We start from the raw sequence: 16756 nt of genomic DNA, 5'->3' as shown, positions 1-16756 counted from the left end.
TCCGAGCTAGAAAATTTCGTCAAGTATTAACAATGTTTCAGTGGGTACCACTGAAATTTAACATTATAAAAATACGTTATATCAAATCCACATTTTTATTAAGCGATATTAAGGCGCAATTTTTTATACAGATAGCTTTAGACCATCTAAAATGGTTGGATTTAATTAGAAAATTTAAACGAAAGCAAGAACGTATTGGTTTTCGCAGCACAGCTATTGTAAGTGAACGGCAGATGGACACGTGTGACGTCAGTTCGTGAATAATCACGTGACTCCCCGTTTCAGGCGAAAACGAAAGTAAGCGTTTTTTGATTGAAAATAACTAAATAAATAGCCTTCTTAGAAAAGTAATAAAATGTTTTCTGGGAGTTTTGAGGGATTCTGAATGCATTAAAATTAAAAAAAAATTTGACTGTAATTGTTCATTGACAAAATTTTAATTGATGCAAGGGTCAACTATATAAGGATATTTATTAACTAAAGATCATATATATATTTGTAGTACGTGTTAAAATCTTGTGTTGATGTAACGAAAAAAATCGAAGTTTTTTTTTTAAAAAAATATTATTGCTTGTTAATTCTGTGTAGTATGTTTTTATTTCTAAACATTAATAATTTGTTTTATCAAGATTTTTAGTTTTGATAGTTAGTCTGTCTACTCCTTATAAGTTTTGTAATTAATTTTTTCCCACTGTAAGTAAGTAACTTTTAAATTAAGTAATATAATATTTTGTTTAAAAAATAAAATTATTATTATTTTTTTTGTTAATTTTCCATGTTTATTTCCTCCACTCCTAAGAAATATTTAAAACTATTTTTTAATGATTTTTAATTAATGGATATCTTAGAAAATGTTAATTTTCTAATTAATTGCATTAAACTAACATTTATGTTAGTAATTTAGTTTCTTGTCCCATATTTATAAATTAACTGGAGTTTTACTGACTTTTGTTTTTAAAGTGATTAACATAATTTACATCAAAAATTGCGGTTCTTGCCCTTTTTCACCATTTGTGATGTGATTTTGCACCAGAAGTTTGTTGTTGGTCATTTCATTTGAATTTTGTGTGGAAAAATTCTTCTTGTATTAAAAAATGTTTCTATTTCTATTTAGTTTTTTGTTACATTGATATCACATCACCTTGTCAGAATAATTTTAAGAAAAAATTATAATAATCAAATTGCTTGTCAAATATTTTTTTAAGGGTAGGCTTAGGCAAATTTTAAATTTATTAATTTAATAATATGAAGAAAAGAAATTTTTTTAGCATTTATTCTTTTAAATATAATTAGGATGCATTTAAAGCATTTTTATTTCTAAAACAATATTTACATAGATCTTTTAATGAAATATATACTAATTTTAAAACTATACCTACTTTACCCCACTGTGGGGTAAAGTGGGTATATCAAAACATGTTCTTCAGAATATATTATTGTGAAGAAACACTCAAACAAAATTGATAAGTTATGACTCAAATTTATTCTGTATTTTGATTAATATTTTCATACTAATATAATTTTTGTCCAAAGCTTAAAATTTCTCTTAGAAATTTTTTTTTAAATTTTATTTATTAAACAAAATACATACAATTAGAGAAACTTAAAAGGTTCTATTTATTTACCTTCAAGAAAGAAACCTCCCATGTGAGAATTTGAGACTTTATTTTTTTTTAAGAAATAATATTTTAAACATTAGTTTAAATTTATTGCTATTTAATGTAGAATTAACAATTTTTCTGTAAAAAGTGCTTCACATATTTTTAAATGTGCTGTAATTTTTTTATGAAAAATGTATCGCCATTTTCTTATTGAAATGTTGGAAGCTATATAACTTATACAATCTCTTTATTATCAGTTTTTTCTTGTTACTTATTGTTTATCTAATCAATCTTTAAATGACAATTTCGTTAACTGCCATTAGAAGTTATGATTCTTTTCTTTAAAGAATGTTTGAAATTGAAACTAAATTTAATGCTTACTCTTCTGATATTTCGAAATTTAAATTAAATTGGATTTTCTTTTTCTATATGGTTTGCAAAGTATTTTCAATGTGAGTACATTATAATTTTGAAACATTCTACAAGAAAATTTCCGTAATGCATACATTACCTAATATCTAATAGATCATGTGACTTTAATTAGGGTGTGTTGTTTGTACCTATGTACAGGAAAATTATCTACCTAGGTTAATCTTAGCACTAAAGATTTAATTTGTTGTAATTAATAGTTTTTTTTAAATTATGTATGAAGATTTTTTTTTTCGATAAAAAATATAAATGGGCTATAGAAGATTTAAAAACGTGTCTTGTTTATAAGCTAGACTTGCCTGAACTGCTCACTTAAACTTTCTTGAGTACTTCTTAAAGAGATTTTATATTTTTCTTATTAAACTTTTTTTAGTGAATTTCCTTTTAATAAAGAAAGTGTTGCACATTCTTGAAAATTTTTCTGTAGTACATTTATGAAACAATAATTGCTTTATATTTTTCGTCGTATTTCTATTAAGTCAGTTATGTTGATCTAACCAGTATTTGTTTTTTTTTTTTGGTGTACATATTAGCAAAGTTTAGTTTTTCATTTCCTTTTTTAACATATTTTCCTGATTTTTTTTTCTTCATACTTGATCATTCACAGTTTTTTCTCTCTTCTGCACAGCTAAAAAAATCTCTATTATTACGCTTTTCAAAACGTATTGATACAAATAAATAAAGAAACTTCCTGGATAAATAAAGATTGGGTAAAGTGAATTTTTTAATGTGATTTATAAGAGGATCCTTCACTTATAAGTTTTGAGCTTTCTATTGTCTGTTTTCGTTTTCATCAGTTTTATTTTTTAAGTGGTCATATAATCTTATTTAAGTGAATTTATTAACAATTTATTTATTCCAAGAACTTTTTTTCCATTGCTCACTATTCTTCAAAGGTGAAGAAATCTTTCCTTTGATTTTAAAATGGTTTTATTCTGAGAAAACTAAAAAGAAACACTAAGTTGTTGTGTTTTGTTTTTTTATCCTATTTTTTGAGCCATTTTGTCAATGGGGGTCATAAAAACGCTAACAAGCAATCAGTTAAATTTGATGACCATATACGTTCTCTTAAACAAGTAAGTTTGCTAAACGACTGATGGTAAAGACCGCTGAGAAATTCTTTTCTCATTGGGTGCTTGCATCATCAAGTAAAGTATAAATTTCATTTTCTCCTATTTTTCTTTTATTGAAATCCCAAAAAAATTATTGTTCAATTTGCAATTGAAATTTGGCACTTTAAATGTAGCACTAATAGTACTAAATGAATACATGTAAGATATTCCTGTCATTTTAAAGTAAATTAATATCGAAATAAATGTTTTTGTGTTAAATTAATTTTTTAAGTTTATATTTAAATGAGATGAACCAAAAATAAAATTATAATCTCTCATGAATGTAGTGCGATACTTTTTAAAAATAGCAGTGAGTATTGTGATTCAATACTGTAGTTTGAAGTGATTCCTACTTTTACATTAATTTTTTTTTAAATATATATGTAACCGTCGTTGAACAGCTGACCCAATTTTCGGGTTTACAACTGCTAGTGTTCAACTCTGTAGCCTTGAAATTTTGAACCCAACCCAGAAGACAAGAAATTTACCTTCGTGGAGGACTTTTTTTGATGGAACTACCCCGCATTTCTGTTCCTTGGAGAGGAAGACCACGAGAACCTCCTTTTGGTTAGCCTGACGGCAAGGGGATTCAAACTCATGATCCGTCTACCACTGAGGATATTTCACTTCAGGATTGTGGTCGGTGCAAGCCAGGTGCGGAATTCTTATCGACCAGACAACGTTGGGATTCGATCCCGGTTCACCTCATTGGGAGGCAAACGCTTTATCCCCTGAGCTATTGCAGCTCTAACATTAGTTTAGTAATGAGTCAAGTTCAAATAGTTTTTGTAACAACAAGTTCAAATGATTTTTGGAGCAAATTTTATTGACGTGATGAGAATGCATTTGTGGCTGAATGTTAACATGATTTTTAATATTGGTGCCTTCCACATGGCAGAATTTTTTTTTCTGTAAAGGTTAGCAGCATTTGTTAGTTTCATTGATTTCTGATAATCTTGCAATCAAAATCACAAGTGTAATTATATTTCTCCAGGATAATTTGTTCTGTTTTCAAGGATACAGAAGATGAATAAAAATACCCTTCTCATTTTCTTTATTTTATTTTATTTCATAAACCGTTGTTGAACAACCGAGCCAATTTTTTTGTGTTTATGGCTACTAATGTTCAACTCTGTAACCTTATAGTTTTGAGCCCAATCCAGAAGACAAAGGAACTCCTGGTTCAAGTATTGGGAGAAATTTGGCCTTCGAGGAGGACATTTTCATGGAACTAACTTGCATTTGCTGTACATGGAGAGTGAAGATCCAAAAAAAAATAATGAAAAAAGAAGAAGAAACTTAATTTGAAAAAATTAAATAAAAATACCCTTTTAATTTTTTTTTTTTTTTTTAACGGCTACTTATGTTCAACTCTGTAGCCTTGTAGTTTTAAACCCGATCCGGAAGACAAAGAAACTTTAAAGACCCGTGATGAAAGTGTTGAACTGCCTTGGCCAGCGCTTATTTTAGTGTGATTTAGTAATATGAAAATGAGAATTTTTCAATCTTTTGTGTTTAAACTTTGCCAGTTAAATGCCTCCAATTGGAATTGCCTTACCTTTGAATGCAATTGTACAGTCGTGAAGCACTAAAAGAATAGGTGCATGTTATTCCAATAGAAGGGAACATACTTCCTTTGTATCTTTCAGTGTACTTTATTTCTTAGCAGAAGTGAAAAAACACCAAACCATAACAAAACTGCAAATATTTGATTTCCTAGCATTTTTTAAAATTGATATTTGCTGTTGAGAACTTTTGAGATTGTTGAAAGGACAAATTCGTAGCAAAATTGTTTAGAATAAACAAATTTGCTCGTGTAAATATGAATAATTATATCTGAATAACTCCTCATGTTTAAATAATCCAATCAAAACCATTTTGAATGTGAATGTAAATTAAACTTACTAGCAAAGTTAGTCTCCTAAAAGAAGTGAAATGAAGACTATTTTACAAAAGTTGTCTGTAGTCATGACATTTAAAAAAGTATTTGTAGTTATAGTTAACTATATTTTTAATAAAGTAGTTGTCAACTACAAAAAAATGCAGTTGCTCCGACCGATGCTTATGACATAGACTGTAGTACCATTGTACGTATTTGATATAACAGTGTCCAAAAATCAACAAATTTTGTAATGTAATATTTCATATTTTTCGTGGAAATACTTACTAGTCAATGCACACCTTTCTCTTTTGAGCCATTTAGTGGCATATTGACCTGTGTAGGTAGTCTTCTAGGCACATTTTTGACATTCATTTTTTTGTAGAGAAAGCATTCTGTCGATGAAAGGTAATGGATTTATTGGAGGTGAGTGGCAAGATAGTTGTGTCGTTTTTTTTTAATCCCGAACACCACCTTACTAACTGCTTGGGTTTTTATCCAAATTAACTCTACAGAAGTTAATAAAAAAAGTATCAGATCATAAATTATTTTATTATTTTTTAATGGTTTAGCTTAGGCTAATTAAAATGTAAATAGCTTGATTAAAAAATTTCATTTTACTAAGGCAGCTGCATTTTTAATAATAATTTTTTTATGCTTTTAAAAGGGGGGGGGGAATGCATCTGGGACAAGTAAAAAATTAAGTTATGATCAAACAAAACATGTTTAAAAAATTGTAGTTTGTTTTGCTATCTTAGTGTATTTTATATCAGACGTTGAACAGCTGACCCAATTTTAAGTTTACGACTACTAATGTTCAACTCCGTAGCCTTGTCATTTTTGAACCAAGACAAAGAAATTCCTGGATCAGTACCCCCAGAGGTATTGATTTGTTATGGGAACATGGAGGACTTTGCGACTCGACAGATTTAATGTGCATCAGTCACCATTTAGTACACGGGAAGTCTTCGGCTGGCGGAGATCGAACCCAGAACCTCTTGGACATGGGCCCAGTGCCCTACCAACCAGGCTATCTCGGCCTTATCTTAGTGTATTCATTTAGTTACTGTCATTGTGTGTCCATTAATGGTGTCTAATTCAGTTACATAAGAGAAATACTGCATGTTATTTATTAGGTTTCGCTCTTTTTAATTCGGTTATTCCTGTTAATATTCATTTGACCTGGGATTTATAAATATTTTATATGATCTGACATTTTTTTCAGAATAGGGAATTGGAAAACACTGGATCTGCCTTCTATTTTTTTCATACTGCACTTATACAACGTGTCGTTGTGGTCTCATAAGTTAGTATTAAAAGCGAAGTCTGTATGAATATATATATATTTTCTTTTTAAAATTTATTGGGATATTTTTTTTGTGGATGGAAGTTAATTGAATAGCTTGTTAGCGTACCTTTTCTCTTGATCACTTTCAAACAGAAAATAAGTTATAAGGCTATTTTTAAACAATGCACACAAGTATATATATATATATATTTATAAGAAATGAGAATTTTTTTTTTTTAAATTTAATGTTTTTGACTAGATATTAATACATAGATCAGGTATAGTTTGTCCAAAATAAGAACTCCTCCAGACATTCGTCTGGACCTGTGGTGGTGACCATGGTAACGAGGTAGGACTATTTCAAGTAGGGGTGCGGGGCCACTGTTTTGAAGTGGTTTTTCGCTCGGGTCGGAGAGAGAAAGGGAATCTCTTTCTTCGATCAATCGTGTTAAACCTAGAGTGAAACTACCCTCTCAGAAATGCGCCATTCTTGTTTCCATAGCGCCAGGCAGCCTCAGACTTTGTGATGGAGGGAGTTATTAGCTTAGACAAACTATAGCTGTAATTGTTTGTTTAATGTCTTGTTAAAAATGTGACAAAGTCAATAAATTTTTGTTTTCCAGTTTTAAAAGAAAATCTTTTATTTCCTTATCTTTCTTTTGCTAAATCAAAGTATACTACATGTACTCATAATTTTTTTTTAAAAATTTGATTTTTTTTTTTACAGTTATTCTTTTTTTTAATAATGATCCTAAATTAGGTAATAAAAAAACAATTTTAATTTTTCTAAAATATGTATGACAGCTTATAAGATTGTATAGGCCTTTGCACATGTGTAATGTTTGAATATTAAAATGTTTCCTCACTTTTTTTGAAGGGTGTCCAGGGTGTACAAACATCACTCATAATGCATTTGGATTCAGCTATGAAGTCCAAAGTAAAGTATTTTGTTGGAACTGATAAAAACCTTCTTTTATTGTGCAGGGTGATTCAAATTAATGCTATCTCAATTTCAAATACTCTGCAGAGACAACCAGTATGAATTTTTAATACATTTTCCTGACACCATAAAAATGATAGACATTTTTAAACTAATATCATGTGAAAAAATGATAGATCGTGAAAAAAGAGAAATTTTGCTTACAATCGTACAACAAACAGATGCGATTACCATAATATTATCATATTTGTAAATTAGCTTTCCCATATCCTCTTGAATGCCGGCTAGGTGGTCGAGCAGCTAGCGTGTCTGACTGCAAGGCCAATGGCTGTGGGTTCGAATCCCGCTCTGGGCATGGATGTTTCTCTCTATGTGTTGTTCTCTGTTGTGTGTGAATGTGGCCCACCCTATGAATGGGTATTTGTGGCAGTGTGGCGTGGGTAATGTTGCTTGCCTTCGTGACTTAGGTTCACAGGTGCTCACTGGGTAATGTTAAATGAGCAGCACTTACGGCATCTTCCGGGGTGAAGAACGAAAGTTCAGTACCTGCCGTTATGTATATAAAAAAATATATATACATCCTCTTAAATTTAATTTTAGAAAAAGTTTGAAATCGCAAATGGTAAAATTTTTATTAAAACCTATATTCATTTCGGTATCACATCCATCATCAGTGGGATAAAAATGATGATTTAATGTAACAGAAGTTGCGTCATACTAATTCAATTTTTTTGTGAGAGTTACATTATCATCTCTATTGCTTGATCTTGCTGCTATACTATATTTTTCAAATACTGTAAAAACCTCGCTACAACACTATTTTTGGGACCAAATAAATATATTGTTCTAAAGAAGTGTTTCCCAAAGTGTGGTATGCTTACTCCCAGGAGTACGGGAACAAATCAGTGGAGAATTCCAAATAAGAAACGTTCTTATGCGAAATATCTTGATCAAACATATATCTTGATAACCTGAACAAACGAAGATTTAAAAAAAATTTTATTTAAAAACAAAGTCATGAAAATTTACGATTACGTATTTTTCTATTGGCTATTTTTTGCAGAGTTACCAGTTAATAATGATGTCAACAGCCAGTTGTGATTTTTAACTTTTGTGCGATTTTTTAATTAGTGGTACACAGTGTTACAAAAAATTTAGAAAGGGTGCACAAAAGTCATAAGTTTGGGAAACACTGCTGTAGAGGGATATATTGTTATATCAAGAGCCTACTTACTTTGGGGGACACAATAAGATTTTGTTTTTAATGTTATGTATGTATTAACTAAAAATGTATATATTAATTTGCAGATAGATTAAATATTAAAAACAATTTAAATAAAATAAGATTGCAAACATACCTGAAAATCATTTTTATTGAAAATAATCATATATTTTTATTTGTTTATTCATTTTTGTGGCTGTTAAGTCAACCAACAAAGTATGCATTGATTTGTACAAAACAACAAAGTACAAAAATGATTTTTGTTTGTAAATGGTGCTCCTCCCACCCTCTATGGAAGAAACTCTCTTTCAGGTGTTAATGTGATGCTTGTGGTCATTTGTAACTCATGGTCAGCTTTTAACATGAAGGAAATGAAATCAGATAAGAGTATTACATCTGTAACTTCTTAAAAGATAAGGGAGGCAATTCTACGAATGGAAGCTCTTACGGTGGTCAGCAGTGAGTCTTTTCTTGTCAGAAAAAAAAAATGAAAAAATCGCAAAACATGATAAAATAAGATTTCTTACATTATTTGAAAACCAATACTAAATGGAGAAAGTAAGGTTGAAATTTTGGGTGGGGGGGGNTCTTTTGGGGGGGAATCATTTTACAGGGGTTTATTGCTTCAGAGAGTATCGTAATATTGAGATGGACGTGACATTAATTCATATGAAAGTTCGTCAGGACCACAAAATATTATTCGTAATAGAGAGAGTTGTTGTTGTATCGGATATTGTAGTAGCGACAGTTCACTATATTTGAAAATCATTAACAATTTAATTTTCGTTCAAATCAAATTAATGTTTTACCTTAAACTGTATATATATAGTATCGGCAGTAGGATATTGTAGTAGCGACAATTCACTGTATTTGAAAATCATTAACAACTTAATTTTCTGTCAAATCAAATTAATGTTTTAGCTTAAATTGTATATATCGACAGTAGGATATTGTAGTAGTGACAGTTCACTGTATTTCAAAATCATTAACAATTTAATTTTCAGTCAAATCAAATTAAAATTTTACCTTAAACTGCATATTTATCTCTTTAGTGTGATGTAACCTCTGTCAGATTTAATCATTTCTGTTTTACAATCCTACTTACTGATGGAGGGTGTATTATTGGGATACAATATAGGTGTTCATAAAACTTTTAACATTTGTGATTTTAAAAGTTGTTTTTAAATAAAATTTAATGTGTGTGCACGAAGATTTATCACAAATAATTACTCTCCTAATTTTATAACATGTATTTACACTTTGCTGGAAGACAGGTGTTTGCAAGAGTATGACTGCCTGTATGATCCCAAACTTTCCTGTCTAATAAGAGCTTTAAAAAATGTTAGCGATAGTGGTATTTAGTAGCGATATTTTTCTAACAGAATATAGAAGCGATAATTTTTTTTATTTCACAACTTCTTGATATTTCTTTGAAAAAATTAGTCATGGATTTTGCTAAAGAAAAAATAATTTTTATGATTTTTGAAAAAGCTGACACTTGACCCTAATGTGACCAATTGGTGATAAAGTGGGTTTTGTTTTGTTTAATCTTGGGTAAGCTAAAAAGAAAACTAAACTTGACTGTGTATAGTTTATTTCTGCCAAACTTTTAACAAGTGCAATGTAACAAATGCTTGTATACAAAGCATTTTCACCTCTCGTTAATCCAGGGTTGCTACTCTACAGGGAAAACCTGGAAAATACAGGGAAGGGAATTTAAAAGTCAGCTAAAGTAACAGGGAAAATTCAGGGAATAATGAGAATTTCCTTACAAACTGAAGAAAAAAAAAAGAAATTTTATTTCTTATTTTTGTCTTTTAAAAAAATGCTCACCTCTCAATATGAAATATTTAAAGATGATAGTTCAGCTATATTACATTATTTCATTTTGTTTTATGTTGAGCTGTTTCTTATTTCTTCAAGTTTTTCCAGCAACTAAAACTAGCATCTTTATCCTAATATAGTTCACAAGATTCGAGTGAATGTGTGTTTCCTCTTAATATATTGTGTATAATATACAGGTAAAACACGGGAATTTTTTTTACAGAGATCAGTTGCAGTCCTGCTCTAATCATCAGCCACATAGCCCCATTTTTAACTGCCAATCATGGTATAATCTAGGTCCTTCATTTTTATAGTGTTGGTTGCAGAGCATTTCAAACTGGGATACTCTTTAAGGTGAATCGCCCTATATACACATTTTTATTTTCTGAACGCCTGTTAAATGTGTGAAAACTAGTTGTTGTAGAATAATGATAGTTGGGAATTGCGAGAACCAATGCTGGTTACCAGTCTGCAGAGGTAAAAATGGTTTATATACTGTTGTTAATCCAGCTTTCTTTTATTTTTATAGGTTACGATAGAATCTACATTTAAGCTTCAACCATGTTTACTCTGCTGGCGAAATTTGTCTCACTTGCCTGGGACTGGACCCCTGGCAACAAAGTGAAATCTAACTCGAATGCCGCAAAAGAATCTGCAGAAGATTCCTCGAAGTATCCGAAGCAAAGAAGATTCACGGGTGTTGTGACCAACTTGAATCGCTTGGAAGAATACGGTTTGGTAGATCGATCGGTTTTCTTTACCTTTGAAGCAGTTTATGCTAGAAAGCAATTATCTGTGGGAGATTATGTCCTGGTGAATGCTGTGAAAAAAGAACCCCACCAAGCATGGATTGCTTCGTATGTCGAGTTTACCCACAAACCTCCTAACAGTACAGTTACGAATACCAACTCAAACGCTAAAAATAACAAAAGCAAAGATTATCACGCAAATTCTAGCTCATCCAAAGAAACAATGAAGAGATCTTTTGATAATAGATCCGTCAAGGCAGCAGATTTCGAATTTAACGATAATGCTCACGTACGCGTCGAGGTTATAGAACAAACTGTGTCCGAATGTAGTGGCAAGTACGGTAAATTGAAAGACGGCTTCGAGTTTTGCCTCGAGGATGGCGAAATAGGCTTTGAGCCGATCGTCGGAGACGTTCTGTCGGCGACAGTTGAATACAAAGACTGCAGTAAAACTGTCACTTCTTGGAAACCTAAAGAGTTGAAATGTATAGAAGGAAAAGTGACTGCTTGGGAGAATGACTGTGGTATAATAAATGACGAAGCGGTGTTCTTTCGCTCGTCCTGCCGTCGTAAAGTCACTCTCTTTGTCGGGCAAAAGGTATCCGCTATGGTCGCATCCAGTGAGCAGGGGATTTTTCAGTGGCGTGCATTTTCTCTTACCACTTCAGATACGGATGACGTCTCAAATATCCACAAACCTTACTTTTCATATATGGATGATGTACACATTACTGATCCGTTGAGTTTCGACAATATCTATCTCGGGCATGAAAACAGATTGGTTGTGCAAATCGAAAACAAGTCTTCTGCTGAATTGAAATTACGTAACTGCCAATTTCAAAACAAGAAAGGTGTATTTTATTTAAGCAAACATATATATTCAGAACAAACTATACCAGTAGATGGTGTATTCGATGTTTTAATTCACTGTAAGACGGAGGCTATTGGCCAACACGAAGATTTTTTGTTATTTGAGTTTTCAGATTTCTTTATCAAACGTACAGTTACTGTTACAGTGGTTGATCCTATACAACATATACTAAAACCGACAGCTCCATTTTCCATGAAAAGCAAAAGTGAGCATAAAAAACTTGATTGTGAAGGTTTGGTCATAATACCAGGCAAAAAGCCCTTCAAGCCTGTTTTGCACTTTACAAACAAGCTTCCACCATCAAATATTCCGAGAGCTTTAACCAGGGCCGTGCAAAATCGAGAAGATCTCAGATATGTTGTTCCGTGGCTTTTTAAAACTTTAACTATGAATAACTACATTACTAAGTTTTCTACTCTTCTGCATTTGGAGGAACTTCAAGTTCGATACGACATGAAAAAGTTTGACTTGTCCGAAGTTTGCCTTCAACGTAGAGGAGAATATCTCTGTCTAGAAGTAAATGGTTTGGCTGAAGGTAGACCTTCCCTGATTGTCGGTGATAAAGCAATATTAGTGCCGCCTCATCAAAACTCTAAATTTGCATTTGAAGGTTGCATTCATGAAGTGCATTTAAACGAGGTTCTTTTAAAGTTTAATGACTCGTTTCATAACAGCTACACCGGTGAATCATTCGATGTTCGATTTGAACTCAATCGTACAAATTTCAGACGATTGCATCAGTGCGTACACCATGTTGCTGAAAATCACGAGTATGCCATATTCCCCACAAAATTGAGATTGAAAGATTCGTTGATCGATGCTGATTCAAAATCCACTAAACCTAACGACAACTACCGAAAACGTCAAAAAATCCACTCGGAATTGCCTACATGTAAAACAATTAAGTATAAAAACGAGAAACTCAACTGGAAACAGAAAGAAGCTGTTGTGAGGATACTGGAGTGCAGAAGTAGGCCCTTGCCTTATGTTATTTTTGGACCGCCTGGTACTGGTAAAACAGTTACTCTCGTAGAAGCTGTACTTCAAGTTTTTGAAAACATACCCAACTCTAGAATTATTATTTGCACCCCGTCGAACAGCGCTGCTGATCTGGTAGCCCACCGAATAATCGAAAGCAATTTAATTGAAGTGTCTGAAATGGTGAGGCTCAACAGCTATCAAAGGAGCGTAGATTCTATTCCTGACTTTATCAAACCTTTTTGCCAAGACAAAGATTCTCTGGACCATTTGACGCAATATCGTATAATTATCAGCACATGCTCTACTGCTGGGGCTTTATACACCATTGGATTGTGCAATGACTTTTTTACTCACGTGTTCATCGACGAAGCCGGTCAGCTGATGGAACCCGAGAGCGACATAGCTCTCGGATTCATCGATTTACAGACGGAAGGGCAGGTGATCATGGCGGGGGATCCTCAACAGTTGGGACCTGTACTGCGATCCTCTCATTCTCAGAGTTGCGGTTTGCAGGTCTCCTTTTTGGAGAGGCTCATGAACACGCCATTGTATTCCCGAAACGAGAAAGAATACAAGCAGCACGGCGGCTACAACCCCCTTCTGATAACCATGCTGGAGGAAAGTTACAGATCCCACCCGCACATCATTCGCTTTCCCTCGGACATGTTTTACTTCTCTCAGATCGTTTGCCGCTTCCCCATGGACAAGAACTACGAGTTGCTTACCCACTGGGGTGCCCTCCCCGCAAAAGGCTTCCCAGTCATATTCCACGGTGTCAAGGGGGAGGAACACCGGGAGGAAAACAGCCCGTCGTGGTTCAATCCCACTGAAGTCGTCCAAGTCACTCAATACCTCCAAAAGTTGTACGACTTCGGACTGAAGCCGGACGATGTAGGCATCATCGCGCCTTACAAGAAACAAGTGGAAAAGATAAGATTGCTTATGACCGCTTTAAGCCTAGAGTTTTGCAAAATAGGGTCTGTGGAGGAGTTCCAGGGACAGGAACGTCGGGCCATCATCATATCCACTGTGAGGTCATCTGACCAGTATGTTGACTGTGATATCTTGTACAATTTGGGCTTCATTAGCAATCCCAAGAGGTTGAACGTTGCCATCACTAGGTCTCAAGAGCTTTTAATTGTTGTTGGTAATCCTCACATTTTATCTAAGGACTTTTTCTGGAACTCTTTTGTACGTTATTGTGTTGTGAACGATTGCTACACTGGGTGTGAACTACCTATGTCATTTATTCAAAATGTCAATAATTCTTAAAATTCAATAATTCTTAAGTCAATAATTTATCTACATAGCAACTCTACTGCATTTACCAGTAGACTATCGGTTTTTGTCATTTTCTACTGGTATAGTAAAAATTCTCCTGTCTTATTTTTTTTGCCTTTTAGAAAATTCCCTAAAATTGAATAAGTTATCTACATAAAAAAAATCCCTATTAAAGTAAAATTTTTATACAATTGCTTGCTTGAATATTTAAATAAGTATTACTATAACATAATGAAGCGAGCCTCATTTATAGCAATCAGTTAAATTCTTTTTTCTTTTTTTTTTGTTCTAAAATTTTCAGATTATTTTTATTTAGAATTCCTTTTTTTTTTTTAAATTAATTATAAGATTTTTTTAACTATCAATAATGAGTTACTTGTCTACTACTATTTAAAATTATGAGTTAACATAATAATAATAATAGAAAAACAACATTTCAAATTCCTTTTTTGTCAATCATAATTGCAGATCATTTATAGTTATTAGTGTGATGAAGTTTTTGTATTTTAATCCCTAACAATGAAACAATGAATCCCTAACAACCCTAACAATGAAAATCCCTAAAATTCCCTGAATGTAAAATATTTAGTGTATTATGCAACAGTTATCATGAAATTTATGTAATTTCGTAAAACTACTGGATTTTTTTCCTATCTATGTTGGCAGCCATACATCTGCAATCAAACATCCATTTTAAATAAAATAGCATTTTATAAAATGCCTTTTAAGCTTGATATCAACAGTTATTTAAATGTCTAGCAATACACGTGTACTAACAATTTCTGATGAAGTCAATGTTTCTTTGGAAAAAGCACATCTGATTAAAAGTGGTATCGAAAATATTTTGTTGTCTTAGGTAGATAATTGCTACCTAAAATCCAGTGTAGCAAACATTTAATTTCAAACAAGTTTTCTTGACATTATTTTTGTTATGAGCAATCAGTGTTGAATTAAGTAGTTGTAATGCATACAATAATTTAGACTACATTGAACGTTATGAACATTTTCTCATTATCTTTCTATTCATTTAAAAGAAATGTTTGATATTTAAAACTTAAAGGCAAATATAAAGTTGTGTAGAATAATTAGGATGTCAATATTATTGTAATTGAATTTTTTATTTTATAATTCAATATAATCTAATCTAAGTAATGCATTTTTTTTTTCAATAGACACTGAAAATTTTTATATTTTGATATCTCTTAATCAAATTGTATTGAATGGAAATCTGTTGTAAATAAATATTTTCTATTACGTTTTGTCTCGATGAATCTTTTGGATGTTTAAATTTGAAAAAAAAAAATTTTTTTTTTCCTGTACAAGTGAATAAATCATAATTAGAAGAGACCTTCAGGGTTCCCTCGGGTAAGGGAGAACAGGGAAAAACTTTTAAAATTAAAATTAATGAAAGAAATTCGGGGGTGATTGTATTCTCTGTGTACCCCGGAATTCCGGGTTGTTTCGTATCCTCCCTCTAAGTCTAGAAACTAGTAGTAAGGCATGTGATTTTATCACTTATCTCAAGACCATTGATTTGCGAACTTCTACGAATCATAGCTTATAATTCTACGAAATTTTCACAGCAATTTAAAGTAAGAATTAAGTTCTACAATTCAGAATTTAAACCTTCGCTAAATCGTGACGTTTTCATACACGCGCCTCTTCCACAATTTTAATGTTTGGTTGGCCGGATTTTCATAGTTTTTTATGTTTGAAACTACGCCGGAAGGTTCCACCGTCATTTCACCCAACGTCATTTCATCCAAACTGTCAAAATGGAAAAAAGGGTGGGGTCGAGCAGGTGTGGTAGTTAAAGATAAGAAAATAATTTTGTTCTTCAGCAATAGAGAAAACAGATGAGGGAAAAGAGTGTGTTGAAAATGATGTTAGGGATTTTTAACTGCCTTGGAACACTAAAAAGTGCGCAATTAAGGAACTGTTTATTTATTTATTTTCCGTTTCACGTGCTTGATAACAAAAGCGAAATAATTAGCAATATTATTTTACGGAAATTCATTCGCAATTTTTATTTCTGATGTTTCTTTTCTTCTAAATGAATCTTTACAATATTTTTAAAACTTTCTTCCTTCACTTATAAACATTGCGGGATTCTCAAGTGGAAACATAATCAGGGGTCTGTCCAGACATTTTGTGAAAGGTCCGTTTTTCGTGAAATTGTGAAAAAATTACTCACATTCTTTCAACCCAGGGTCCGTTTTTATGAATTTGTGCAAATAGGGTCCGTTATTGCAAAAAAAAAATTTTTCAAGGAGTTTTTAAATTTTATAAACATACAAGATTATGCTCAACACTGTAAAATTATAATTAAAAAAAATTAAATTTTCAAAAATAAACAGCAATTGCTCCTTCTAAATTAGAGAAGCAACATACAAATATTTGGTATTTAGCCTATACTGCTGAACGCAGAATATTCATTTCGGACAAATAATGGAAGATTCGTGTGCCGAAAACAAAACTTAATTCGTTTACATCCATCTTTCTTGTTTTCTGCCCTGGGAAGGGTTTATTCGATTAACAAAATAATAATGAAGATAAACAAATTTGTGAAGGGTCCGATT

General features: G+C 32.0%; 1 protein-coding gene across 1 annotated transcript; it reads left to right on the top strand.

Moving 5' to 3' along the window:
* The first annotated feature begins 7068 nt into the window (after window positions 1-7068).
* Window positions 7069-15431, top strand: LOC139424797 (RNA helicase Mov10l1-like). The gene is made up of 2 exons (XM_016062085.4): window positions 7069-7246; window positions 10825-15431. The coding sequence occupies exon 2, from the start codon at window positions 10857-10859 to the stop codon at window positions 14166-14168; it is 3312 nt and encodes a 1103-aa protein (XP_015917571.2). The 5' UTR covers window positions 7069-7246; window positions 10825-10856; the 3' UTR covers window positions 14169-15431.
* Window positions 15432-16756: the final 1325 nt, after the last annotated feature.

This window comes from Parasteatoda tepidariorum, chromosome 10 (assembly GCF_043381705.1).
Source record: "Parasteatoda tepidariorum isolate YZ-2023 chromosome 10, CAS_Ptep_4.0, whole genome shotgun sequence".
In the NCBI taxonomy this organism is placed as follows: Eukaryota; Metazoa; Arthropoda; class Arachnida; order Araneae; family Theridiidae; genus Parasteatoda; species Parasteatoda tepidariorum.
Note: the sequence above shows the minus strand (reverse complement) of the source record. Positions and strands in the feature narration are given on the sequence as shown.